Source organism: Rutidosis leptorrhynchoides, chromosome 8 (assembly GCF_046630445.1).
Source record: "Rutidosis leptorrhynchoides isolate AG116_Rl617_1_P2 chromosome 8, CSIRO_AGI_Rlap_v1, whole genome shotgun sequence".
Taxonomy (NCBI): Eukaryota; Viridiplantae; Streptophyta; class Magnoliopsida; order Asterales; family Asteraceae; genus Rutidosis; species Rutidosis leptorrhynchoides.
The window spans coordinates 73,569,405-73,596,682 of NC_092340.1; the positions used below are offsets into that span (position 1 = coordinate 73,569,405).

Here is a 27,278-nt window from a genome sequence, read left to right on the forward strand (position 1 = left end):
AAAATTAAACTTATACACATTTTCTCAATTTTTACAATTCTACACTTTTTCAAATAAGCACATATAAAAATATATACAAAGTTCATAAGCATTTAACTCAAATAACATGTCAAAATAGTCATTACTAGCAATTAAACAAGTCTCAAATGGCAATTATATTAAATTAATCAAGTTCATGAATTTTAGACTTAAAAAGTCTACTTTAATCTCCAAAAATCATGTTTAGGATCAATGTTTGGATCATTTAACTACCTAAACATGTTACACTACTTAATTTAGCAATAATTCATGACAAAAATCGGCCATAACCAGTTTATATCAAAAAGCCCCAAATTGCTCAAGAACACAAACCCTAGATTTCTAAAAAATTTCAAGTTTTTGGCTTCAAATCATGTTAAATAGCATCAATCTAGGTTATACATGCATAAAATACTAACAATTTAACTCTAATTACACTAGAAATTAACAAAATTGCATTAGGTAAAATATTGGTAATTATCACAAAAACTAGAAATTTTAAGAGTTTAGGGGTGTAATTTTTACCTTTTTGTTGAAGAATCCGAACCTAGGCATGATTGTAGCGAATTATAGCAACAAATTTCGTGAATTTTGGTGAAAAAATGGCGATTTTAGGAGTGTATATGTGTGTGTGTTCGTGTATGTGTTGGTGTTTGAAGTGAGGCAGAAGCAGAAGCTCGATGCATTTTGATCCTAGCCAGAAAATCAGCTCCATGCGATCGCATGGAGTTGAAGTTCAAAACCCATGCGATCGCATGGGTCTGGTATTTTTTTTTTTTATATAAAACCTTATAACTTTTAAAACATAAATTAATAAAATTTTAAAAATTTGTTTCTTTTTAGGATGAGGGTGTTTCGGATCGTTGTCCTAGTCCGTCCCTCGACAAAATTTTAAAATTTATCAATTCAAAGCGCGGTTTTAAAAGTAAAGATTTTTGGGTTTTTTAAATGTTTTTGGCATACTTTAGTTCAATAAGATTAAAAATAATGATAATAAAAGTTCTCGTCCCTCCCTTGGGTAGAGCAATTTCGGGTCAACGACCTAGTCTTCAACTCACGATGAATTTTAAAAATCATATTTTTAACTTAGCGAAATAAAGTAAATTTTTGTTTTTAAATTCACACAAAACATAAATTTAAATTGCATAAAATTAAAAATTCATATTAATAATATTTAAAAATTCACACCAAACTTATATTATATTTTTGTTTTTATACATACAAACTTATATTAAAAATATTAATTTTTAAATATTTACAAACTTAAATATATTAATTTTTTTAAAAAAAATTACAATATTAGTTTAATATTTATATATTAATTTTAAAAACAAAGTAAAAATAAAATTTTAAATCTTTTTGGTCTTTTATCCCACTTTAATCAATCAAATATTATCAAAAATATACGTCCCTCTTTTCGGTAAAGTAATTTCGGCTATATAACCTAGTTTTACTCCTGACGAATTTTTGAAATATTTTGGGTTGATTGATTAAAGATATTTATACCTTAAGAATAAACGGTAAATTTCGCAGTGATGTAATAAATTTTTGTATGATATCAATAATTTCGGTCGCAAAACCTAATTTTATTGAGTATCAATTTAATACTTTATAGCGAACGATTTAGCGTTTATTATCAAAAGGTTAAAAATAATAAAAATAAAAATAAAAACTGTACATACTTACCTGTGAAATAGAATTCTTAGTGACCTGCTTTAGCCCACTCATAAGATAGTCGGACTAATTGGTTTTCCATAGCTACATAGGCGTAACCTCGAGCATTCAACATTTTTTCTTCGAAACATATGAACGGTCCATCTCTGCATAAAGTAACGAATTCGGTATTGGAATATGTCTGATTCGTCAAACATTTTCCTTCGTGTGACCATTTTCCGCATTTGTGACATCTTTCAAGGTGTCGAGCTCTTCTTTTCGCTGCGGATTTTGATTTTCCTTTACCAAAATGTAACTTATTATTTTCGTTCCTGGATTCTTTTCTTACTCCGTCCAATTTACCTCTAATTAATGATACCAATTCACTTGGAAGGGTGTCATTATTACGTTTGGTGATCAAAGCGTGTAACATTCATGGTTTAATTCACAGGAAGTCTTCATCTCGTAAAACCTAAAAAAATAAAAATTCAGAATGGGGGGAGAAGACTAGTTCTTTAGGGTCTTCTAGGGAAAGATCATTCGGGTTTCATTTTCGAGAACTACATGAAAACAGAAAATCTAACTCTAACAGAAATACATATTATCCTTTAAAGACTTCATTCTCCCCACACTTAGTTAGCTGTGGTGTTGAAATTGTGATTAACTTCGTTGTCAACTTCCATCGAACTATCTATGTAATGTTTAACTATGTGACCATTAACCTTAAATTCAATCCCATTTGAATTTATTAATTCTACTGTTCCGTACGGGAAAACTCTTTTGACTATGAATGGTCCAGACCATCTTGATTTCAATTTTTCAGGAAATAGCTTGAATCGTGAATTGAAAAGAAGAACTCTGTCTCCTTCTTTAAATTCTTTTGAACTTCTGATTCTTTTATCATGCCATTTCTTCGTTCTTTCCTTATAGATTAACTAATTTTCGTATGCTTCATGTCTCAATTCTTCTAATTCGTTTAGTTGGCTTAACCGTAGACGTCTAGCTTCATGTAAATCAAGATTACATGTCTTCAAAGCCCAAAATGCTTTGTGTTCAATTTCTACTGGAAGATGACATGCTTTTCCGTAAACGAGTTTAAAAGGTGTGGTTCCAATTGGAGTTTTGTATGCTGTTCTAAAAGCCCAGAGTGCATCCTCCAATTTCATGGACAATTCCTTCGGATTTGATCCTACGGTTTTTTCTAGAATACGTTTTAAAGCTCGGTTGGTATTTTCAACTTGTCCACTTGTTTGTGGATAATAAGCGGTTGAGATTTTATGAGTTACTCCATATCTTTTGAGAACTTTCTCAAGTTGATTATTACAAAAATGAGTACCCCGATCACTTATTAAAGCTTTCGGTGTTCCAAACCTTGCAAAAAGACGTTTTAAAAAGTTGACTACAACTCGTGCATCGTTAGTCGGGAGAGCTTGTGCTTCCGCCCATTTAGATACATAATCAATGGCAACGAGAATATAAAGATAATTATGAGATTTTGAAAATAGACCCATAAAGTCAATACCCCAAATGTCAAATACTTCACATACTTGAATGACATTTTGTGGCATTTCATCATGTTGACTTATTTTTCCGGCCCTTTGACAAGCATCACAGGATTTGCAAAGAAGGTGTGCGTCTTTGAAAATTGTAGGCCAATAGAATCCAGCATCATAAACTTTTCTTGCTGTAAGTTGAGGCCCATAATGCCCTCCTGTTGGTCCTGTGTGACAATGGTTTAAGATTTGACTAGCTTCATCTCCGAATACACATCGGCGTATTATTCCATCGGGACAACTTTTAAACAAATGTGGATCTTCCCAGAAATAGTGTTTTATATCACTAAAGAATTTCTTTCATTTTTGGTACGATAATCCTTTTTCAAGGAAACCACATACTAAGTAGTTTGCATAGTCTGCAAACCATGGAATTTCATTATAATCTATCTTCAAAAGATATTCATCAGGAAAGTTGTCTTGTATGTCCGATTCATTTAGAACTTCTAATTCAGGATTTTCAAGACGAGAAAGATGATCAGCGGCGAGATTTTCTGCTCCCTTTTTATCTTGGATTTCAATATCGAACTCTTGTAAGAGTAAATCCAACAGATTAATCGTGGTTTGGCATCTTGTTTCGAAAATAGGTATCTAAGAGCAGAATGGTCAGTATAGACCACCGTTTTAGCTAGAACGAGATATGAACGAAATTTGTCAAAAGCAAAGACAATAGCAAGGAGTTCTTTTTCAGTAGTTGTGTAATTTGTTTTTGCTCCTTGTAACGTCTTACTAGCATAATAAATAGGTTGAAATCGTTTTTCAATCCTTTGTCCTAAAACGGCTCCCATTGCAAAATCACTTGCATCGCACATAAGTTCAAACGGTAGATTCCAATTTGGTGTTATCATGATCTGCGCATTAGTGAGTTTCTCTTTAAGAATATTAAAAGATTTTATGCATTCATCTGAAAACATGAATGGAGCATCTTTTTCTAGGAGTTTATTCATAGGAGTGGCAATTTTAGAAAAATCTTTTATGAAACGTCGGTAAAAACCGGCATGCCCTAGAAAACTCCTAACTCCTCTAACATTGGTGGGATGTGGAAGTTTAGCAATTACATCTACTTTAGCTCTATCCACTTCAATTCCTTCCTTTGAAATTTTATGACCAAGAACGATGCCTTCTTTAACCATGAAATGGCATTTCTCCCAATTAAGTACTAGATTTGATTGTTCGCATCTAATAAGCATTCGTTCAAGATTAACTAGACATGATTCAAAAGTATCACTGAAGACTGAAAAGTCATCCATGAAAACTTCCATGCATTCTTCTATCATGTCGTGAAAAATCGCCATCATGCACCTTTGAAAGGTTGCAGGGGCGTTGCAAAGTCCAAATGGCATGCGTTTGTAAGCAAAAGTACCATAAGGGCATGTGAATGTGGTTTTCTCTTGGTCCTCGGGTGCTATTGGAATTTGAAAGTATTCGGAAAAACCATCAAGAAAACAATAGTAACTATTTTCGGCTAATCTTTCCAACATTTGATCAATAAAAGGTAAGGGAAAGTGATCTTTTCTGGCGGTGTCATTTAATTTTCTATAATCATTACAAACACGCCATCCTGTTACAGTCCTAGTAGGAATAAGCTCATTTTTCTCATTTGTGATGACAGTCATGCCACCCTTCTTAGGTACGCATTGAACTGGGCTTACCCATGGACTATCAAAAATTGGATAAATTAAACCTGCATCTAGCAGTTTAATTATTTCTTTCTTAACAACATCTTGCATATTTGGATTTGGTCTTCGTTGGCGTTGCACATAGGTTTTATGACCTTCTTCCATAAGGATTTTATGTGTGCAATACGAAGGACTTATGCTTTTAATGTCATGAATCTTCCATGCAATAGCTGGTTTATGAGCTTTTAACACAGAAATGAGTTGAGATTTTTCATTTTCAGTAAGAGAAGACGATATTATTACAGGTAATTCAGATTCACCATGTAAATAAGCATATTACAAATGGTTTGGAAGTGGCTTTAACTCTAATGTTGGTGGTTCTTCTATCGATGATTTATATCGATATCTGTCTTCTTCTTTTAGCATTTGAATTTCTTCTGTTGTTGGTTCATATCCATTAGCCATAAGTGTAGCTAACATTTCAGTTTCATCAATTGGTTCAGTTCCTTCTCCTAAAGAACATTCTCCTGTTCCTTGTAATTCTGGAAATTCTTCTAACAATTCTGCATGTGAATCTATAGTTTGAATATAATAACATGTATCATCTGTAGATTGCGGTTGTTGCATGGCTCTATCAACTGAAAAGGTAACACTCTTGTCCTCTATACTTAGGGTCAGTTTCTTACCAAACACGTCTATTATTGCTTTGGTCGTGTTTAAGAATGGTCTTCCTAATATGAGAGGAACTCGAGAATCTTCTTCCATGTCCAGAATAACAAAATCTACTGGAAATACTAAAGTACCAACTTTAACTAGCAAGTTCTCCATTATCCCTCTAGGATATTTTACTGATCGATCGGCTAGTTGTATGCTTATTCGTGTTGGTTTCAATTCTCCAAGGTCTAGTTTAGCGTATAGTGAATACGGCATTAAATTTATACTAGCATCTAAGTCTGCCAATGCTTCTATTGAACTAAGACTACCCAGAAAACATGGAATTGTGAAACTTCCTGGATCAGATAATTTTTCTGGTATCTTATTCAACAGCACTGCAGAACAATTAGCATTTATAGTAACAGCCGAGAGTTCTTCCATTTTCTTTCTATTTGTGATTAGATCTTTCAAAAATTTAGCTTATCTAGGCATTCCTGAAATCACATCAATGAAAGGAAGATTTACATTTATTTGTTTAAACATATCCAAGAATTTGAATTGCTCGGCTTCAAGTCTCTCTTTTCTCATTTTACTCGGGTAAGGAAGTGGTGGTTGGTATGCTTTAACATAAGGTTTAGTCTTAACTCTGTTATCTTCATTAACCTTTTCAACTACCGGTTCTGTTTCCTTATCTTGTTCAGATTGTGGTTCTTGTGGAGTAGGAATAGCTTCATCAGAAATTACAGGTATTTCAGGTGGTTTAAGTGTAATACCACTTCTTGTGGTAATGGCTTTAGCTGTTTCATTCCGGGGGTTAGCATTTGTATCACTAGGTAGACTTCCCGGTTTTCTTTCACCTATCAACCTTGCTAGGTTACTTACTTCTTGTTCTAAAATTTGAATAGAAGCCTGTTGATTTCTAAATGCTTGAGCATTTTGTTCATTCGTTTGTTTCTGAGATGTGAAAAATTATGTTTGAGATTCAACTAGCTTCAACATCATATCTTCTAAATTTGGCTTTTTATCATCGGTTTGTGGTGGTTTATTTTGAAAATTAGGTCTTTGCTGATTGTAAGTATTATTGGATACTTGTTGATTGCTTGGACCTTGTTGGTTGTTGTATGGAACATTTCGGTTATAGTTCTGATTTTGATTGTAGATCGGTCTTGGCGGTTGATAATTATTCTGAGAGCTTTAGATGCCGGAAAGAATTGTTTAAGAAATTTTTCAACTAAGACATCCCATGTATCAATCGCCCCTTCAGGTAACGATTCTAACCAATCTTTGGCTTCTCCCTTTAAAGTCCAGGGAAATAACATGAGATAGATCTGTTCATCCTCAACGTCTCTGATTTTGAATAGAGTACAGATCCTATTAAAGGTACGAAGATGTTCATTTGGATCTTCCTTCGGCGCACCACTAAATTGGCATTGATTAGTTACCATGTGTAGGATTTGTCCTTTGATTTCATAATCTGGCGCATTAATGTCTGGTTGAGTAATTGCGTGACCTTGGCCGGTGCGTTTAGCTCGCATTCGGTCTTCCATACTTAGAGGTTCTAGATTCTCCATTATTGAATTTGTTGAATCTGAATCACTAGAGGATTCTGATTTAATGGTTGGTTCCTCAACAATCTCTGTTTGAATGATTGGTGTTTCCGGAGGAAAGATTAGTGGTTCAGGATCTATGAATTGTCCCTGAATATTCTCCGGATTCTCAATTGTGAGGTCGGGTTCAAAGAATGGATTATCAGAAATTTGAATTGGAGTACTTGGTTGACTGGATGACGATTCTAAAGAAAAATCAACGGCTACAATGTTTGCTAAATGTCTTGATCGAGTTACAGGTGGTGAACGTACGAAAGGTGGTGAACGTTTTGCTCGGTGCATTCACTAAATATCCTATTAGTTATTATAAAAATAAAAATTATATAAGTTATCAAAATAATAGACTTTTCTGCATTTGCCCAAGTTTCGAATAGCCAATAGATGCAGCAGGGAGCCAGAACCCTTTAAATCGGAAGCTCACAACTCAGCCACTAACAAATCCAACTATTACTACGAACCAGAAAATGAATGTCTATCAATTCAACCACTTAAAATAATTTTTTGTCGAAATTTAAAGAAATTTTAGAGAAGAAATAGAAAAAATCTAAGTCCTAAAAACTAGAGTGGCGAAAAATAAGAAAGAAAAAGAGCGCGTCGAAAAACGTCGAAAAATAAAAGGGTCGAAAAATAATAGGCGTCAAAAAATAAAAATAAGAAAGTAGCGCGTCGAAACTTAAAAATGAACTAAAAACTAAGAATTAAAAATTGTGTCTAAAAATATTAAAGCTTAAAAGGAATTCTATATTCAAAAGCGGCAATTACTTAAAAAGGTACTAAAATATAAAAACGGCGTCGCAAAATTCTAAAGCACTTAAATCTTAGTCTAAATAAAAAGCACTTAAGGGATTTTACGACAAAGCCTAAAAATCTAGAAATTAAAATAACTATGGAAAAAACTATGATTTAGATCTAATTACGAGCGAAAAATACAAATATTACGCTAAAACAAATAAAAAGATACAAAATATAAAAATAAAACTTAAAGTTGTAAAAAGTACAATTTTTATAAAAATATTATTTTAATATTATTTATTTTATAAAACTATTAATTTTATAATTTATTAAAACTAATTAAACTAAATAATACAAATTAAATAATAAACTAAACTAAATAATAAATAACTAAAAACCTAATTAGGGTTTAAATTAAATATAATTAATAATAATACTCCGTAATGATTGCAGAAGGAAGTCAACTGTGGCTTGTCAGATGGGTTCATGTGATCGCATGGATTTTTGCCTTCGGGCTCATGCGATCGCATGGGCTAGGGTTTCGGGCCAATTGCTGGGCTGCTACAGTACTGGACCGAGACTTATATATATATATATATATATATATATATATATATATATATATATATATATATATATATATATATATATATATATATATAAATTTTCTGTTTTAATAAATAATTATATAAATAAATAAAAACTTGTATTATAAAAAATAAAATAAAAATAAAGAAACTTTATAATTTTATATATATATATATATATATATATATATATATATATATATATATATATAACAAACTATATATATAAGTATTTTTTTTTCTTTTTATATTTTCGTATATTTAAAACGTATTTTTACAAAAGCGTATTTTTATAAAAGAAGTGAACTAAAAATTAATAAATTTTTTTATATATATTTAGCATTGCGCTTTCGGCTTTTAAGCAAGAGATTCCCCGGCAGCGGCGCCAAAAATACTTGATGTGTTCGAGGGGTACTAGGAAATAGTATTATTTTTACAACGAAATACTATTAAATACGATACAATTTTACACAAGATATTTATTTATTTATAGAATGGATATACCTAAACCTTGCTACAACACTTATAGGCAGTGTACCTAATCGTACAGTAGTGTAGTTTTTAGTAAGTCCGGTTCGTTCCACAGGGAAAATTAAACAAGCTTAACGCTATATTAGTTTAAACTATATTTGTAAAAATACAAAAATATATATAAGTAATAATATTATTATAAAAGGGGTTTTTTACCGTTTAATGACCGGTTTTTCGATTTTAAAACTTTAGTCGCAGTTAAAACCTAATGTAAAATATTAATTATATAAAAGACTTAATTTAAAACGTAAAGTAAATAACGATAATGAAATTGCGATAAATAAAAGTGTGATAAAATAAAATTGCGATAATTAAAAAGTACGATAATTAAAAGTGCAATTAAATACAATAACAATAAATAAAAGTGCGATAATTAGAAGTGCAATTAAATATGAAAATAAAGGAATTATGCTTATTTAAACTTCCATAATCATGATGTTTGACGTGTTGATTTTAGTTTCTTCCCATGGGTTAATTGTCCTTTGTCCTGGATTATTTAATATGTCCTTCTGGTTTTTGTCCATAACAGTCCATCATTCATAAATTTAAAGTGCGAGTGTCCTCGTCAAATTATCCTTATATCCGAAGTCAAATATTCCAACTAATTGGGGACTTAAACTGTAACAAGGTTTTAATACTTTGTTTAATAATTACACCAGGATATCGACTGCGTGTAACCCAAGGTTTTAATACTTTGTTAACAATTACGCCAAGTGTCCTTGTACATAATTCACCCCTGTTTTAATAAGTCTATTAACTATTAATCCATTCCCGTGTCCGGTTAAATGAACGATTATTCGTACATATAAATATCCCGCCCATCGTGTCCGATCGAGTGTATATGGTTATTTATAGGTACGTCCAATTATAAATCTTTACATTAAATTAACAAACTATCATTTAGTTAAACAAATATAAAGCCCATTAATAGCCCATAGTTTAATTTCTACAAGTGTCGTTCTTTTGTCCAAACCCCAATTATGGTACAAAGCCCAATTACCCCGTCTTAATATTTTAGTCCAAAATCATGATTACTTCGGCATTAAATAAGCATAATAATAACTTAGCTACGAGACATTAAATTAAAAATAACATTAACCATAACTTACAGTGATTAAAAATAGCGTAGCGTTACACGGACAGAATTTCGACTTACACCCTTACAACATTCGCTATCATACCCTTATTATTAGAATTTAAAATTAAAATTAAAATTAAAATATAATATATATATATATATATATATATATAATATATATATATATATATATATATATATATATATATATATATATATATATATATATATCTTTGCGTATGAAGGAAGAAGAAAAAGATGTGTTTTAGGTTCGTGCAAAGCCTGCCTTTTATAGGCATGTGGCCAGAAAAAGGCCTCCATGCGATCGCATGGCTTTATAACTGCCAGGCCATGCGATCGCATGGCCTGCTTTTCCAGCTCACATGAGCTTGTTTCTTCTGCCGACGGTTTTTAAATATAATATATAATATATAAATAATTTTAAGAATTATTTAAATATTATATTATATTTATGTGCATAGTTGACTTGTAATTTTTAGTCCGTTGCGTCGAGCGTTGAGAGTTGACTTTGGTCCCGGTTCCGGTTTTTCGAACGTCCTTGCGTATAATTTAATATCTTGTACATTGCGTTTCGAGTCTTGTACTCTTGTAATTTTGAGACGTTTCTTATCAATAATTTGAACCATTTTGATTTTACTTTGTACTTTTGAGCTTTTTGGTCGTTTGCATCTTCAAATCGTCGAATCTGTCTTTTGTCTTCACCTTTTATTATTTAAACGAATATTACTTGTAAATAGAACAATTGCAACTAAAAGCTTGTCTTTCTTGAGGGATAATGCTATGAATTATGTGTTCGTTTTTAGCATTATCAGAAAGCGTCTTAGGACTTAACTTGGCAAATTATTAGGGTTTTGGGGATGTTAACCCAAATATTAGGGTTAGGGTTGCAAATGGGTCAAAATTGCACAATGGGTCATGATAACCCTAGAATGGAGTTTTAGTGGGTTGACCAACTTGAGTTGTGATTGATATTGTGTAAAATGTAATAGGTGTGTTACCTTGAAGATTCTCGAACTTGATTATCTTTCACAAGAGACTTTGAGGTGAGTGGAGTAATTATACATGTATGTATATGGTATATTTATTTGTATCCTATGGTATGACCCACGGAGCCGAGAGTGCCATAGTGTGTGTGTGAGTGTGCTATGATGTGAACCACGGAGCCGGTAGCATCATAGTGCACGTTTGTGATGTGAACCACGGAGCCGGTAGCATCAAAGTGTGAACCACGGAGCCGGTAGCACTATAAAACAAAGTGTGAACCACGGAGCTGGTAGCACTATAAAACAAAGTGTGAACCACGGAGCCGGTAGCACTATAAAAGAGTATGACTCGAATGCGTAGTGACGTGAACCACGGAGCCGGTAGCGTTATAGCATTGCGTATGGTGTGAACTACGGAGCCGGTAGCACCATGACGCGTTTATGGTTAACCATATAGTTATTTATGTATATGTCGGGATGTATCATATTATATTATTGCGGAGCTTGTGATATTGATATTGCTAGTTGCGGTATTTGGAGGTAATTAGCTTACTTGGAGTTTGTATGCTAATTGTTATTACTAACGATTATGCGGTGTGTGTAAGTGTATGCAAGTAGGTATATTATATATGTATATGTATAATTATTGCATTCACTAAGCTTTGCTTACTCTCTCGTTGTTTACCTTTTTATAGGTTCGATTGTGGATAAGGGTAAGGGCTTTATCTTGGATTAGAGATCCCACTTTGTTGATTAGGGGACGCTTTTTGGATGTGATAGTTCTTGGAGTTTGACCGAGACTTGGGTAGTTTAATCCCAAACGCCATGCTCGTAGTGTAGTTTGGTACTTAAACTTTTTGGCGGTCGAAACTCATATTTTGTATTTAAACTTGTAATTTGGGTCGTGTGGGCCCCGCTTCGTAAAACTAATTTTATTAATGGAACGTGCTAGTTTTACATATATGAACTTGTGGGTGAAAGCGTTTTGTCTAATTATGTCCGGAAACGGCCAAACATTTTCGTGTATTTGGCTCTCGGGGACAGCAGGCTGTCCAGGTCGTTTCGCGCGCCGCGCCACCACCTGGCGCGCCGCGCCATATGCTGGCCAGTTTAAATTTTTTTTTTTGTGATATTTTGCACGGGTTTGGTTCGGGTTGTTACATAAAGCCTCCTCTATTGCGGCTTTCATTCGATCATTGATCATTTCGATCACTTATCCATCGACCGACTCTTGGAAAACCTTTCGAACATCATCGAGAAAATCCTTCTTTAGCCTCTTAAAGATGGCCTAAACCTTGGCAGTGAGTTCAACGTCCTCACTCGTACTTCCGTCATTAGTGTCGTGCCCATTTCTCATCTTCATTCTATAAAACGAAGTAAGTTAAACAACGAAACGAAAGGACTTGACACATATGCATATACATATATACTACACTATCCCATCTTGCTCAACAATCATCGTACATCGCTCGTTTGACACGATTTGAACCCGTAACAATGGTAGCTAATCATTGTTACACGAGCACGTCGCATTAACTTGCTAGTACAACGCCTATCTCGCTTGATGATTGCTAAAACAACACAAAACAATTAGTGCAAGGTTAATTCACATAAACCCTAGCACTAACAATTCCCGTTATGACCCAAAGTCCTACAAGTCCCGCATAAAGCGCACACATATTAAAGTCTAAGTCTAGGCACCTATCTCAAGTCGCCTAAATCCCTTAGACCATGCTCTGATACCACTTGTAACAACCCGACTTCATAAATCCAAAAACGTGTACAAAAAAAAAAAAAATTCTGATTCAGCTCATCTGGACGGCGTCCAGCTCTTAATGCCAGGACGGCGTCCAGCATATCTGGACGGCGTCCAGCATGTCTAGACGGCATCCAGATTTCCTGGAAGCTGCTGTCCCCCGGGTCCAACTCACGTGAGCGGAAATTCCGCTTCCCGACACTTTTAAACGAAAACCTTTTTACAACGTATCCCAATATAATAAAATAAGAGGTTTCCATCACTAAAACAAGTTTTACAACCTCGGGCCCACATCAGCCCGTCTTACGCGTTTCAATCAAAAATACAAGTTTCGACCAATACAAGTTTAATTTCCAAACGATACTAGAGCATGGTGTTTGGGGTTAAACTACCCAAATCTTGGCCGAACTTCCAAAAGCTAACCAAAAGCATCTCCTATCAAAAACAAGCGGGAGACCACTAATCCAACCGAATACCCTTGCCTTTGTCCACGCTGGAGCCTAAAAAGGTAAACAACGAGAGGGTAAGCTAACGCTTAGTGAGTAGAATAAATATATACATGCATATAAGACTTACCTACTCGCATCCACGATATCATATAACGCATACAAACGCATAACGTCTCAATAAACAAGCTAGTATCGTCAATTCGTACAACTAGCAACATCAATAGCATAATATTCATAATAATAATTAAATGCTAACGTCAACAACTATAAACCATGGTTAACCAATTCTTCGCAGGAGAATGACTTCGCGAAACAAGTCATCGATGTTCACAACAACCGTTAGCTCCCAAAAACGGCTATGGTATGCTAACCCCCGAGGTGTTCCAAAAACGGCTATGGCATCACCCCCAAGTGTTCCAAAAACGGCTATGGCATCACTTGATCAACGTGTGAGTAAAACACGACTATTACTCACAATCATGTGCACAAACACGGCTATGTGCACAATTAATACGGGCAACAACATGGGAGTAAAATACGGCTATTACTCACCACCATATGCACAAACACGGCTATGTGCATAATTATCAAATGTGGACAAAACGGCTATGCCTCACAACTATGGTCACAAAAACGGCTATGTGACACCATTACTACGGGTAACTATCAATGTGGACAAATAAGGCTATGTCCCACAACTATGGTCACAAAAACGGCTATGTGACACCATTAACACGGTCGCATAAATCATATACATACATACATAGATATTCCACTCACCTTAGAGTCTTTTGTGAAAGATAACCGAACTTGCAACTTCAATGTAACGTACCTATTACATTTAGCTCAATATCAAACACAACTCAAGTCGGTCAACCAACTCATTCAACATTTTAGAGTCTTTTGACCCAAGGTGCAATTCCGACCCATTTTTCACCCTTAACCCCAATAATGGGTCAACTTCACCAAAAACCCTAACTCTAGCCATTTATGGTCTTAATACACTTTTAATCATAAAGTTAACTCATTTTCACACTTGCAAGACAACTTAGGTCATCATAGAACCATTTGACCCATTTCAAGGTCAACACACCCATTTGGGTCACCCACAACCCAAATGACACCCACTTACATTAACTACAAGTGTACTAAGTGATTTACTTAACCTTTAAGACCCATTTACACAATTTAACCTTTTAAAACCCTAGGTTAATCATCATTTGGGTCTTCATGACCCAAACTTACCCCAAACCCCCAAATTACTAACAAAAGGGTTTTATGTGCAACACTAACCCAAACCCTAATCCTTAAACTAATTAAAGTAAAGAAATCAAGGTTAAGACTTACCAAGACAATCAAAACGTAGCTAGTGAGGAGATGAACAACTTTAATGCTCGAGCTCTAACCCGAAACAAACTTCTTCTTCCTTAAATGGAGCTTTCTTACACTAGAATCTTACTCTCTCTCTAGATTTTAATGGAAGAAGATAAGGTAGTTGAAAGTGGAGTAAATGAGGCTCCACCAATTGATCTTGAACCTTTAAGTCGTTCCCCAAGTGAAATTACCAAAATACCCACTTCAAAATATCTAAAAACACAAAATCAGGTCTGCCAGCTATTCTGGACGGCGTCCAGAATATTGGACGGCGTCCAGCCCTTCAATATGGGATGGCATCCTGCCCTTTTGGACGGCGTCCCACTCTGCTGAGAAAACAGGATCTTACAACTCTCCCCCACTTGAACCGGATTGCGTCCTCGCAATCCACGCAGCATGACAAGCAGGAAGATAAACCAAAACAAACTCTTCGGGCTCCCAAGTAAACTCGGAACCTATACTTCGACGCCATTGAACTTACGTTTATCGGCATACGACTTTTGTCTATCTTGCGCCTTTTTCAAATGATCCCGTATCATATCAATCTTGCTATTCGTCTCTAAAATCAAATCGGTACTCCCGATTTCCCTTTGACCCACTTCACTCCAACAAATCGGGGTTCGACATCTTCGCCCATAAAGCATCTCATACGGTGGCATCCCGATACTAGTATGATAACTATTATTGTACGAGAATTCCACCAAAGGTAAGTGCTCATCCCAACTACCACCGAAATCAATAATACACGCCCGTAACATATCTTCTATTGTTTGATTCGTACGTTCGGTTTGACCATCCGTTTGAGGATGATACGCCGTGCTCAATTTTAATTGTGTACCCATATCGTCATGAAACTTTTCCCAAAACCGAGATGTAAAACGGGTATCTCGATCCGAAATAATATATATAGGAACCCCATGTCGAGCGACTACCTCTTTGATAAACAATTTAGCCAAGGCCTCCGACGAAATCGCTTCCCGAATGGGAAGAAACAAAGCACTTTTTGTCAATCGGTCAACTATCACCCAAATCGAATCAAATTGGGTTCTCGCCGTTTTAAGTAACTTTGTGATGAAATCCATGGTAATGTGCTCCCATTTCCACTTCGGGATTTCTAACGGTTGCAACTTACCATACGGCTTTTGGTGCTCGGCTTTAACTTGCAAACACGTGACGCATTGCTCGACATACTTTACAACATCACGTTTCATGCCCGGCCACCAATACTCTTTTCTTAAATCAAGGTACATTTTCGTCGCGCCCGGATGAATGGAATACTTTGACTTATGTTCTTCATCAAGTAGCACTTGTCGATAATCACCCATCTTAGGCACCCACACCCTTCCTTGAAAAGACAACAAACCACGCGAGCCCATAGTAATGAACTCCGATTGACCCACTATTCGTTCCACATGCTTGTTGTGAACGTAAGCCTCTATTTGAATCACACCAAGTTTTTCAAGAAAATCGTTAGTAATAATCATACGTAACAATCCCAATCGTAACGCCGGGTGATGACTCTTTCGACTTAACGCATCCGCGACCACATTCGCCTTGCCCGGATGATAAAGTATCTCACAATCATAGTCTTTTACCACGTCCATCCACCTACGTTGACGATAATTCAAATCCCGTTGATTAAAGAGATGTTTCAAACTTTTGTGATCCGAATAAATCGTACACTTGACATCGTCACAAAATCAAACAAGCAGACAAATCCCATGCATTTGATATAGTAACAAAATCAAACAAGCAGACAAATCAAATTACGACTAGCTCAGTGAACTAGTCAAAAGTGCCACACTAAAAGTACCTATTTCAGTAGAAAAATATCTACGCCCGGTTAAAATATTGACCTCGTACTCCGACAAAAATCAAAATAAAAACCACCAACAACCTGACATATTACCCAAAAGAGATCGGAATTCACCAGCGATATGCAAATGGATTTCCCGATAATTCAAGGTTTGCTGGAAATCAAAAGAAACTCTGGCCGCCGAAACCCTCTAAATGGAAGGAATATAAGACAATAGATAAACTACCGGTGAGTTTAAAAACATCATCGGATACGCTAAACATAGCATGGGAACATCATGGTCCGGCTGAGCGATGAAGAAGATAACGAACAAAGAAGTTAGGTAACAAATCGGAGTAAAATGTATTAGGAAGGAGTGGAAACAAAAACTATTGAACGAGAGCTCTTAAGACGTGTTTGATTATTTTATTGTAACTTGCCATCCTAATTTGACACGTAACCAAAATCTTCCCCAACACCCGTCCCCAATGCTTTCCTTACTACTTTTCATTCAAACACATTGGTCACGTCGCTGCCCACCCCTAAAAACTTAAATACGTTGTCACGTCACTGCTACCATTACATTTGGTCTTAATGGTTACTCTTGCACAATAGGAAGTACACTTGTGTGTATATCCCCCGTGTGTGTAGACACGAGCTTAAAGGTTGTATACTACGAGTATATATTTCATATATCAATGTAATAGTGCGGTGTAGTCTCTTTGTCTTAGTAATATTCAGTCTTCTTTCAACACCTAACTTATAAATTAGGTGCAACCATGGCATCATGCACCTACATTATTAGACATATCACCTTTCGTAAAAATAAATTACAGTTTGGTCAATAGGGTGTCCTATTTGTAGTCCTGCCCAGTCCTTAACGTTAGGTAGTTATCATCCCATTCTTAATTTATATGTGCGAGTGATGAATGGGAATTATTTAGTTATGTGAAGACGTATAACATTCCAACTCTTACTATCCTATTATTTGGGTCAGGCAGGGGCGGACCTACATGGTAGTCACTGGTAGGCAGTGGTAGCACGTTCTATCAGTAAAATACGCAATCTATTGGAATTTTATTTGGTTTTTAAATAGCGACACTAGTGATTCTAGTGGATAATGTAAAATTTTTGAGTGACACAATTGAAATAAGCTATGTAGTAGAAATTTTATTGAACTTTAACGAGTGACACCACAAACTACCATTTCTAGATCCGCCACTAATTCATGCTTTTGACTACCTCTGTCGTTGGATATAAACTATATCTCAAATCTACCATATTTTAGTCGCAATTTATGCGACCATGATCAACATCACAACGTCACCATCACGCCACTAACCCGACGTGATGGTCAAGAAAAATAATGGCGTGATTGATGTATCACATGAAGAAAATGGTGGCGTGAGCGAGGATCAGCCAATCAGAAAAAGATAATACCAGTTACAGAGTATAATTTAACTTAAGGTGTTAGTGTATTGGTGATGACCTGACTTACCAGGTTCGATCCCTATGAGCTTCAAAATATTTTCCTTGAAGTTACCCACTCAATTCGAGCCTCACCCGAGAAGATTTTACCACAAGCATTGAATAATTGTAATGATGTTATGATAATGTGGGGGAAATTCGCCAAAATACATTTTTTTCAATATTTTTGTTCAAAATACACTTTTTTTAAAAAAAATTGTCTTTTTACACCATTAGGTCGGCCAAGTTTTTGGTCGACTACCTCATAACATGGTCGACCACCTCTTTTTCAAGGTGGTCGACCAACTATTTTCAAAGGCCTGGTCGACTACAATACAAGCTTGGTCGACTACATAGTCGACCGTCCTTACATTGTGGTCGACCATATTTTTGGTCGACTACCTCTAAATCCATTTTTAGAGTGTGATGTTTGCATGAAGTTGTGCTTTATTGAGCTACTATGGTCGACCAAAACCAAACTCATAAGTATTATGGTTGACTAAAACCAAACACATTTCGTTTCAAGGTTACTTATTATTCAGATTCAACAACTAACTTTAACATCATCCAACCAAACTTATAACTTACTCACTTCGATTATAATAGCATTTTGTTTTTTACAATTTCACCTACTTAGATTAAAAACATCATAACAGAAACCAATTCTTTTAAGATCCTAACATGTTATTCTTTAAGGGATTAGGATTAAAATCTCAAGCAGCCATAGCATCAACTTCTTCTCCATGATCTCTAGCTTTACCTTTTGCGGTTTCAATTTGGGGTCGTCTCAATAAGCTGGTGAGGAACAAGCCGTCTTTCACGCTTAGTGAGTTAAATTGTGAACTTTTAATTGAGCTATTTCCGCTTCTTCTTCGGGAGTTATTTTTCTTAAAACAACTGTAAAGTCTACACTCAGCAGTCGGCTCTCACTCTTACTCTGCTTCTTCCTTTTGCATGTTCAAAACAGCTTAAAAACATGTTCAAAATGGTATCTGATTCAATTGGAAAGTTAAAAAGAAATTGTTTTGGTTTTATTTATATTACCAACAAAAAGACGAAGACCATCAAACCCATAATTGTGTGTTGAATTTGCACGAGCTGAGTGAATAACTTAGGGGTGGTCGACCAAAAACTTGGTTGACCACAATATAAGGATGGTCGACTATGTAGTCGACCAAGCTTGTATTGTGGTCGACCGAGCCTTTGAAAATAGTTGGTCGACCACCTTGAAAAAGTGGTGGTCGACCATGTTATGGGGTAGTCGACCCAAAGGGTGGTCGACCTAATGGTGTAAATAGACAATTTTTTTTCTAAAAAGTGTATTTTGGAATAAAAATTAAAAAAAAAAATGTATTTGAGGCAATTACCCGTCTGTCGTATGTTTGTTGCTCATTTATGCATCGAAAATCATTGGGCTAATAAACCTATTCTGGATACTTAGCAAATTAAGTTTCAAGCCCGCCCACAGACGTCAGAATACGCCAAAGTCCAAACCCCAAAACAAACAAAAATCTTATTTTACTGATTTAATTTTTAAACCCGTATCCGTTTTACATTTCCATCTTTTTATTTTTATTTTTTATTTTATTTATGTACGACACATAACCCCAATTTTCACCATTTTCATTCATCTTCTCCTCGTTGCTGGTTATATTTGCTCTTCTCATCAACCAAGGTAATCAATTAAACCCTAATTTCACTTTCCAATTTAATTATCTGACTAGGAACTTGAAAATTTAGGTTTTTAGGTTTGTTTGCACATATATCTTTGTATATACTGAGTTAGGTTAACAGTGAAATTGAACTGAAATTAAACTGAGTTTTATGTGAATTATGTTGGTATTCGAATTATCTGTCTCACATGGTTAACAGGCGTTAAAAGGCTTGTTTCGATCAATGCAAATCTGCAAGTGCTGTATTGACAACTGAGTTACTTGAAGTTTATATTGTCAGTCTACAAATTGGTATACATTTTTCGTTTCTTTTCAATTGGTTTCTTTTAATTATAAGGGTTAGAACGCGTTATCCGTGCTCGTCTAAGGAACTTGTTATAATATTATAACCTTTCGTTAGCAAAAGTGTAATGTTGTGATGGAATATTCAACAACAATGTTATCTTTTTGATTCAGTGTCTATACACAAAACTAGTACACACATGTAGATATTGTAACATTTGCTTCTGTACTTGGACATTTTTTTGCGTATTATAGGGTTCTGATCGTTGCAGGCTATAAGAAGATGCTGAAGTCCTTGGTTTCGAGAGCTACTTCTACACAGAAACTTATTAACTTTGCCCAATGCAAGCAACAGGTACTAATACAAATGCTCTTTTTACAAGGAAGCACTAAATGGAAACCTATGGTATCCAGATTACTTTTGTAAAGCAATTTCTAAGGGGCGATCCAAGGTTGTAAAAATCACGAGACGGAGACGAGTTGGTCGGGACTTTGTGACAACTATTCGGTCGAGTCGGGTCGAGTCGAGTCGGACGTTGACTAACATTGACTTTTAGTAATATACATATACATACATGTATTACATGTAAATATATCAAACATATGTGTAGGGTGTATTAAAAATGAATGTATAGGGCCTAGGGCGTCGGATCCCCTGAGTGTGGTTCGGGTTTCCTGCCCGAACGCGCGTGTGTGTGCAAATGATGACTAGGCTTCGGTCCGGACTGATGCAATCTTGCCGTTCAAAAAAAAAAAAAAAAAAAAATAGGGCCTAGGGCGTATTAAAAATGATCAAATTTGACCTTACTTTGATCGACTTTGACTGACTTAGACCCGACTTAAACTGACTATGACTGAGTTTGACCTGACTTGCTAACGTTGACCGACTTAGACGTTTTTGGGCGAAACAGGACGGGCTAATCACCAAACTGACTAGTCGGCTGAGACGACCGCCGTTACAACACTGTGGCGGTCCAAAACAAAAAGCCTGAAAGTGTGTCGTTGTTTGCCCTAGTTTTTTTGACAGCTGTAGAGACAGGAGAAGCCTTAAAGGATTACATTCATAACTAAATTTTTTGAGAGGGTTGTTTACCGTGGTTCTTTTGACAGCGAGGATTGCACAGTAGAAACAAGATGGCGATGGAATACATTGCAAAAGGTTGGAATGCTTTAAAGGAGGTCGATAGGGTGATTGACTATTGCGAACCCAGAGATAAACGACTAATTCCTCACCTTATGGCAAGTACATATCACCTCTAAAAAAAAAATAATAAAAAAAAAAAAAATGTTACTTGCATTGATACATCTTTATCTGTTAATTATTATCTTATCGGGTTACTATTTCCACCTTAGACAGCAAAGGATAATTTCGAAATGGCTCTAGAAGTTGATAATACAAATACCCATGCTCGATATTGGTTATCCAGACTGCATCTTAAATATCATGTTCCCGGACAATGTAAAGCCATGTAAGAATCGAATCGCGCAAGTTTCAACATTTTTTTCATCTATTGTCTTCTCGTTTAATGATTAAATTAAACACATGTTCTTTACTTGTTTTTGAAACAGAGGAGCTGCTTTATTGGTGGAAGCAGCAGATATGGGCGATGCAGATGCTCAATATGAATTGGGTCGTAATTTGAGAATTGAGGTTTGAATCTCTAGACAAGGTTCACAGCGTTTTTTGATTCTCATTAATGGCCACTTGTTTAACTAACAAATGTGCAATATGATGTATAGAATGAAGGAGTTCATACAGATCAACAAGCTTTTTATTATTTGGAGAAGGCAGCAGACCAGGTATTCGACTAAATACTTCAATCAGCGACAAATTTCAGGTTTGTTGTTGAAACTTAATTGATTTTACCATTTTATTAGTTGCAACCGGATGCGCTGTACCTTCTGGGAGCCGTTTATTTGGCAGGCGACTGCGTTAAAAAAGACATTGCGTCAGCATTATGGTGTTTTTATAGAGCTTCGGATAAGGTAGCAATGCATTTTTTTTTTTTTCCATTTGAAACACATGCTTTTTGCGATTCCACCTTATTCTGATAATTTCAAAAACTTGTATCAATTCTTAGGTTGTGAAAGTATCAATTTTTTGGTTTGAAAAAAGTGTCTTTTCTGTTAAACATGAGTGCCAATATATTTAACGATCTGAATTTTGTGGGCAAGGAAATTTACGTTAATAAGTTAAGTTAAAGATCATGTACAAGGTTGCAAAAATCACAACTTAGAGAGTACTCAGTCTCAGTCGGGACTTTTTAGGGAGTACTAGGCACTCGGGTAGTACTCTGGGAGTAGCAGATGTTGACCAAGTTTGACTTTGATCGATTTTGACCAATTTTTTGAGTAATTCCGAGTTTTGGCTGACTTTTGACTGATTTTCCAAATAATCCCGAGTGTTGGCTGAGTTTGACAGAGTACTCGCCGAGTTGCAAAAACCAAAGTACTTGCCGAATAATTCCGAGTTCTACAACCGAACGAACTTACCAAGGTTTTTCGTCTGAACTTCCTGTCTCGAGCTAACTTGAACATTTTGCTTTCTACGTATGTGCAGGGTCATGCTGGGGCAGCAATTGCGTGTGGATCCCTTCTTATTAGAGGTATCCCATTCAAATTTCGATCCAACTGCAGAAAAACTTTCTGCTTTGTTTCCATTAATCACATCACAAAATTTTAATTTGTTTTATTTTCTGATCATTGTATTTCTCATCGAAGCATTGACTTTGTGTGTTAGCCACCTTAGTCCCAAATTTATTTCAGAATATACCCAAGTTCATTATGATAATTAGCTATTTAACGTCGTCATCTTCTGAGTCGCATTCATACAGTGGAAGAAGATTTTCAAATTAGTGGGTCTCGTCTAGGGGTGTTAACGAACCGAGCTGGATTGAGCTCGACTAGGCTTGGCTCGGCTTGTTTAAAATTCACAACGCTCAAGCTCGGCTTGGTTTGAGCCTAATTTTTTAAGCTCGAGCTCGACATGTTTATTACGTGTTATTCTTTTGTTATTATTATCTAATATAAAAAAAAATAAATTAGTATACATATACATATTTATATCGTGTGTTTTCTTTATCTTAGTATAATACTCTAATATTTATTTACTATTTACTATTACTCCAATATTTTAACTATTATCTATAATAGTTATTGCTAGAATTGTTATGTGTTTATATATATGTATATATGTGTGTGTGTTCGCCCGCGTGCGGTGCTTGTTATTAAAACAAATACTCCGTAGTTAATAGTGTATATAAATGAAAAACATGTTCGAGCTCGAGATATGAAGCTCGTGCTTGAGCTTGTTTATTAAATGAGTTTAAAATATGTTAAAGCTCAGGTTTCATGCTCGTTTAGGCTCCGCTCGAATCGAGTTTTTAACGAGTCAAGTTTGAGTAGCTCGGCTCATTTACACCCCTGGTGTCGTCTACTTGAATTCTGTCTACAACTTGGTTCCATGTTATAATTTTGTTCTTGATCTGGTGTACCAGGTTACGAACTTCCCACATCTTTAAAGAAATTCAATGGGCATACAAGTAGGAACCCACGGAAAAAATCCCGTGAACCAAAATCTGATCCGATCCAATTGGCAAGAGAACAGTTTGAGAATGCTGCAAAATTAGGAAACGATCTTGGATTTAGATGGCTAAAAAGACTCGAAGAGGAAGAGAAGCGTTTTCTGGCTGCATAAAAACGGTAAACAACAACAACATTACCCAGTCCCACTTAAAAAACGGTGAACATACCCATTAAATTTGATGCATGTTACAAAGTGGTATAATTATAAAGGTACCATCTTTTTTACTTAATATGGGCCTATGTTATGCATAAACACTGTTAACACCTGTCTAATTTAATAAGTATAGACAATGAGTATTTTGACATTTTATTTGTACTATTGTTAATTAACAATTTGTATCAACTGCTTTTAATTAATTGATGTAGTTCATGAATTTGTCCAAAATCCCAGTTTACTTTTTTGGATCTTCATTTATTTAAGATATTTTTGTCTCTTATAAGTATTGCATTATGACTTGTTTAAAGATTATAAAAACTCAAGGATCTGTAGATGACACTTAATGTTTCCAGGCTGGCATTACAAGGGATTGAGAATTTTTAAGTCTCTTTCTAAGCTTTACCTTTTTGCTTGATTTGAATATATATTTTTTCTTTTTTTTTTCTTTTTTTAGAACGACAATTTTGAAATCACCTAGATGAGTATTAACCAATTTCACGATCATGTTTCACACTCACGCTTCAAGTATGTTCCTAATGACCCCACACAGACGAGTAATTTACACTTGCAAATTGCAAACACAAATTTATATTTTGCGTGTTGCTTGTGTGATTCGTGTGTTGCCCTATTAGTTGGTTTGATTTCGCTAACTTTTAACTGCGACTTGGAAATGAGCACGTAAATTTGCGTTGCTTGTTACTCAAGAATGTCAATTTTTTTTAGACGATTAATCATACATATGTTTGCTAATTGGGGCTTTGGATCATTATGTCTAAGCTTTCAGATGGTGATTCCAGCTTCAATGGTATCAGGTACCACTGAGTTATTGCTATATTGGTTGGGACTTTGCGTAGGGGATGCAACAATAGTGCTAAAGACACAACCCTAACGTTAGACGGTTTGACCACACTCTTATTTATGTCACTAATATAATCAAGTTTGATTTAACTATTAACTATTAACTATTAACTATATACATCAAATGAAGAGGTTTTTAGCTAGGGAAGATGATGGATTCCATAAGCTCTTGAAGCGGAGCTACACTGTTTTTTTTTTCGTCGAAATAACGAGAACTTTTATAACAACTGACAACGTTTTCGAAAAGAAAACGAAATCAACAAGAAGTACAAAAGAAGAAACTGGTGCGGCTCGTACCTAGAAAGCAAATTCAACGAACTAACCTAGAAAGCAAATTCAACGAACTATCTATGCCGAGTCGCGACAAACCAAACTGAAACTAAACTACAACTAAGAAGCAAACTAAAACCACGAAAAACATATGATAAAGATTAACAAAACAAGAAGACACGAAACCGATGAAAGAAACACAAAAGAATTCAAAGGTCTTTAATGAAATCAAATAAAAGTTGCCATATTTAATAATAATGAACACGTGGATTCAAAGATGTGATTATTATTACATAGATACAATTTGGTGATTTTGAGTATGTATGTATATGTATGTGATTTTGACAACAAATTTGGTTGAACTATTTTTTCGAACTTGGTTAGCAACAAGCAAGTCGCAAGTTGCAAATTTGTGTCTTGCGGCCAACTTCATTTTCGAGTTGCAATTAAAGTTAGCGAAATCGAACCAACTTACAGGCAACACACAAATTGCAAGTTGTCCTTGCGAGTTGTGGTTGATTCTCACTATTTGTGAGGGCATTTTTACAAATTTTTTTGACAAATTGTTTTAACTCGTATAAAAAAATAAACTTTTAGTTAATATCCCTATTTATATTATGATGCATGGAAAATATTTCAAACTTTTCAAGATTTGGTTTCAGTTGACCCTAGTATAGTTGATGAAACATTACCAGGTCAAAAGCACCAAAAGGGTTAGAAGTTGATTAGGCCATTAACCACTTGAAGTTAAAACATCAGTTGGAAAACGACAATTTATCTACAGTTGACTTGAATATAAGCATGTTGTTTGTACACGACCCATATATTACTATATTACTTAATAGATAAAAGTTATGAATAATAATTAGAGGTATTTTTGTCATTTTATTTTTTTCTTTTACTTTTAACTAAATTTCATTACACTTACTATATTACTTAATAGATAAAAGTTATGAATAGTAATTAGAGGTATTTTTTTGTCATTTCATTTTTTCTTTTACTTTTAACTAAATTTCATTACACTAACAAAGCCCCTCCACATTTTTTTCACAAATTCAAATCTACCCTCCAAACATAGAGTAAAGTGTCAAATAACCATTTTCATAAAAAATCTTAAATAAACTCCACCCAAATATTCAACGGGTTATATCTTCTCGCTCGCACGAGTTAAATTTTTCCGACACCATCGTTAAACTCGAAATTTTTTAGGAACACAATGTCACTAACTATACGCAAAACGGACGCTTTTTAAAAAACGCTAAATATTTGGGGTACTTTTCATATACGTTGATTTTGCGATAAATTTTTTAAAGTCGACAATTTCACAGCGAAACGCGGAGATGAACATATATTGTTAATTTAAAATAACATTTAAATCTTTCACTGGTTATACCTTTTAGTTCGACTCGAGTTGCGCTTCAACGACATCATCGTTAGCCACGGAATAATTTTACAAACTAAACGCAATAAAATACATTGAAAACCGAATCCCCGGCGCGAAGCGAAGATTCGAAAACTAGTTTATATTCTATATGTGAAAACGGACTAATTTAATTTGCTGAATCATCATCATATGTTTAACAACAGGATTGAATCAGTTTGCAAGCCTTACCGGTCTTATTCTTACACATACACAGACATAAACAAGATCTACCAAATTTTTGTTTCATCTTTCGAGTCTTACTTATCACAGTAGATTATTATTATTTTTTTTTTTTTGGTAAAAATTCATATTTTCAGTGTTTGAAGAAGTTTGTTATCGTCGATAAAAGTTGCCTACCCAACAACAACAACAACAACAATACCCAATCACGCACATGTGAGGCATGAGAGATGTGAGATGTAAACAATCATTCCTTTACCCTATAATAGAAGAGAAGTACTTTCTCTAACCACGAGTCGAGAAAAGAAATACTCCACCAACAGGAAGATAAAGTCATCCCCCTCTCTACTCCTTTGTTCCGTGAGGACCTCCGGTCTAAAAAAAAGGTTTTTAGTAAATAAACAGAAAAGAAGAATAATAAAAAATAAAATACAAATAAAAATAAAAATGAGACGCCATGAAAATGGTAGAATCAAATTTTCATGAGTTTTAAAGTCTGCTTGAAAATCAATTTAGGCTCTAAGCTGCAGTCAAGTCGCCACTAAACCGACGCATGTTGTTGCCTCAATAAATAGAGCCAAAAGACCTTGTGGACATCAACTCGAAAGACATGCCAGGTGGAAGTTGTTGCGCAAGCAAAGAGCCAACCTCCCGTAACAAACCAAAACACTACTCATGCACCTTCACGATAAAAATCCCCGAAGCCACATAACTAAAACAAACCAACCAAGTTAAGTCTTACTCAATCCTTAGGCAAAAAAAAAAAAAAACATGACGTATTATGTGACGCCCCGTACAAAATCATCGTGTACGGTTCATCAACAACAGGATCATTACAAGGTCAAACACTATATGCTGTTTGAAAACCAGTTTTGCATTCATAAAAAGATGGCGTTTTACAAAAGATAATGTCCTTCCTATGAATAGAAGCGTTAACATAAGTATGTGACCCAAAGGTCGTTACAAAGCCATT

The 27,278-nt window shown here is 35.0% G+C and overlaps 1 protein-coding gene across 1 annotated transcript; it reads left to right on the forward strand.

Annotated features, from left to right (window-relative positions):
• The first annotated feature begins 19,513 nt into the window (after positions 1-19,513).
• Positions 19,514-23,759, forward strand: LOC139862625 (uncharacterized). The gene is made up of 9 exons (XM_071851242.1): positions 19,514-19,841; positions 20,105-20,187; positions 20,943-21,075; positions 21,190-21,301; positions 21,402-21,483; positions 21,573-21,632; positions 21,711-21,818; positions 22,393-22,438; positions 23,330-23,759. The coding sequence occupies exons 2-9, from the start codon at positions 20,116-20,118 to the stop codon at positions 23,527-23,529; spliced, it is 813 nt and encodes a 270-aa protein (XP_071707343.1). The 5' UTR covers positions 19,514-19,841; positions 20,105-20,115; the 3' UTR covers positions 23,530-23,759.
• Positions 23,760-27,278: the final 3,519 nt, after the last annotated feature.

What these genes read in the sequence shown, in the direction of transcription:
- LOC139862625 (XM_071851242.1), top strand. Translation starts at nt 20,116, where the DNA reads ATGCTGAAGTCCTTGGTTTCGAGAGCTACTTCTACACAGAAACTTATT. An exon ending in TTGCCCAATGCAAGCAACAG is followed by an intron (nt 20,188 to 20,942) that starts GTACTAATACAA and finishes TTCTTTTGACAG; the next exon opens with CGAGGATTGCACAGTAGAAA. An exon ending in GTCGTAATTTGAGAATTGAG is followed by an intron (nt 21,484 to 21,572) that starts GTTTGAATCTCT and finishes TATGATGTATAG; the next exon opens with AATGAAGGAGTTCATACAGA.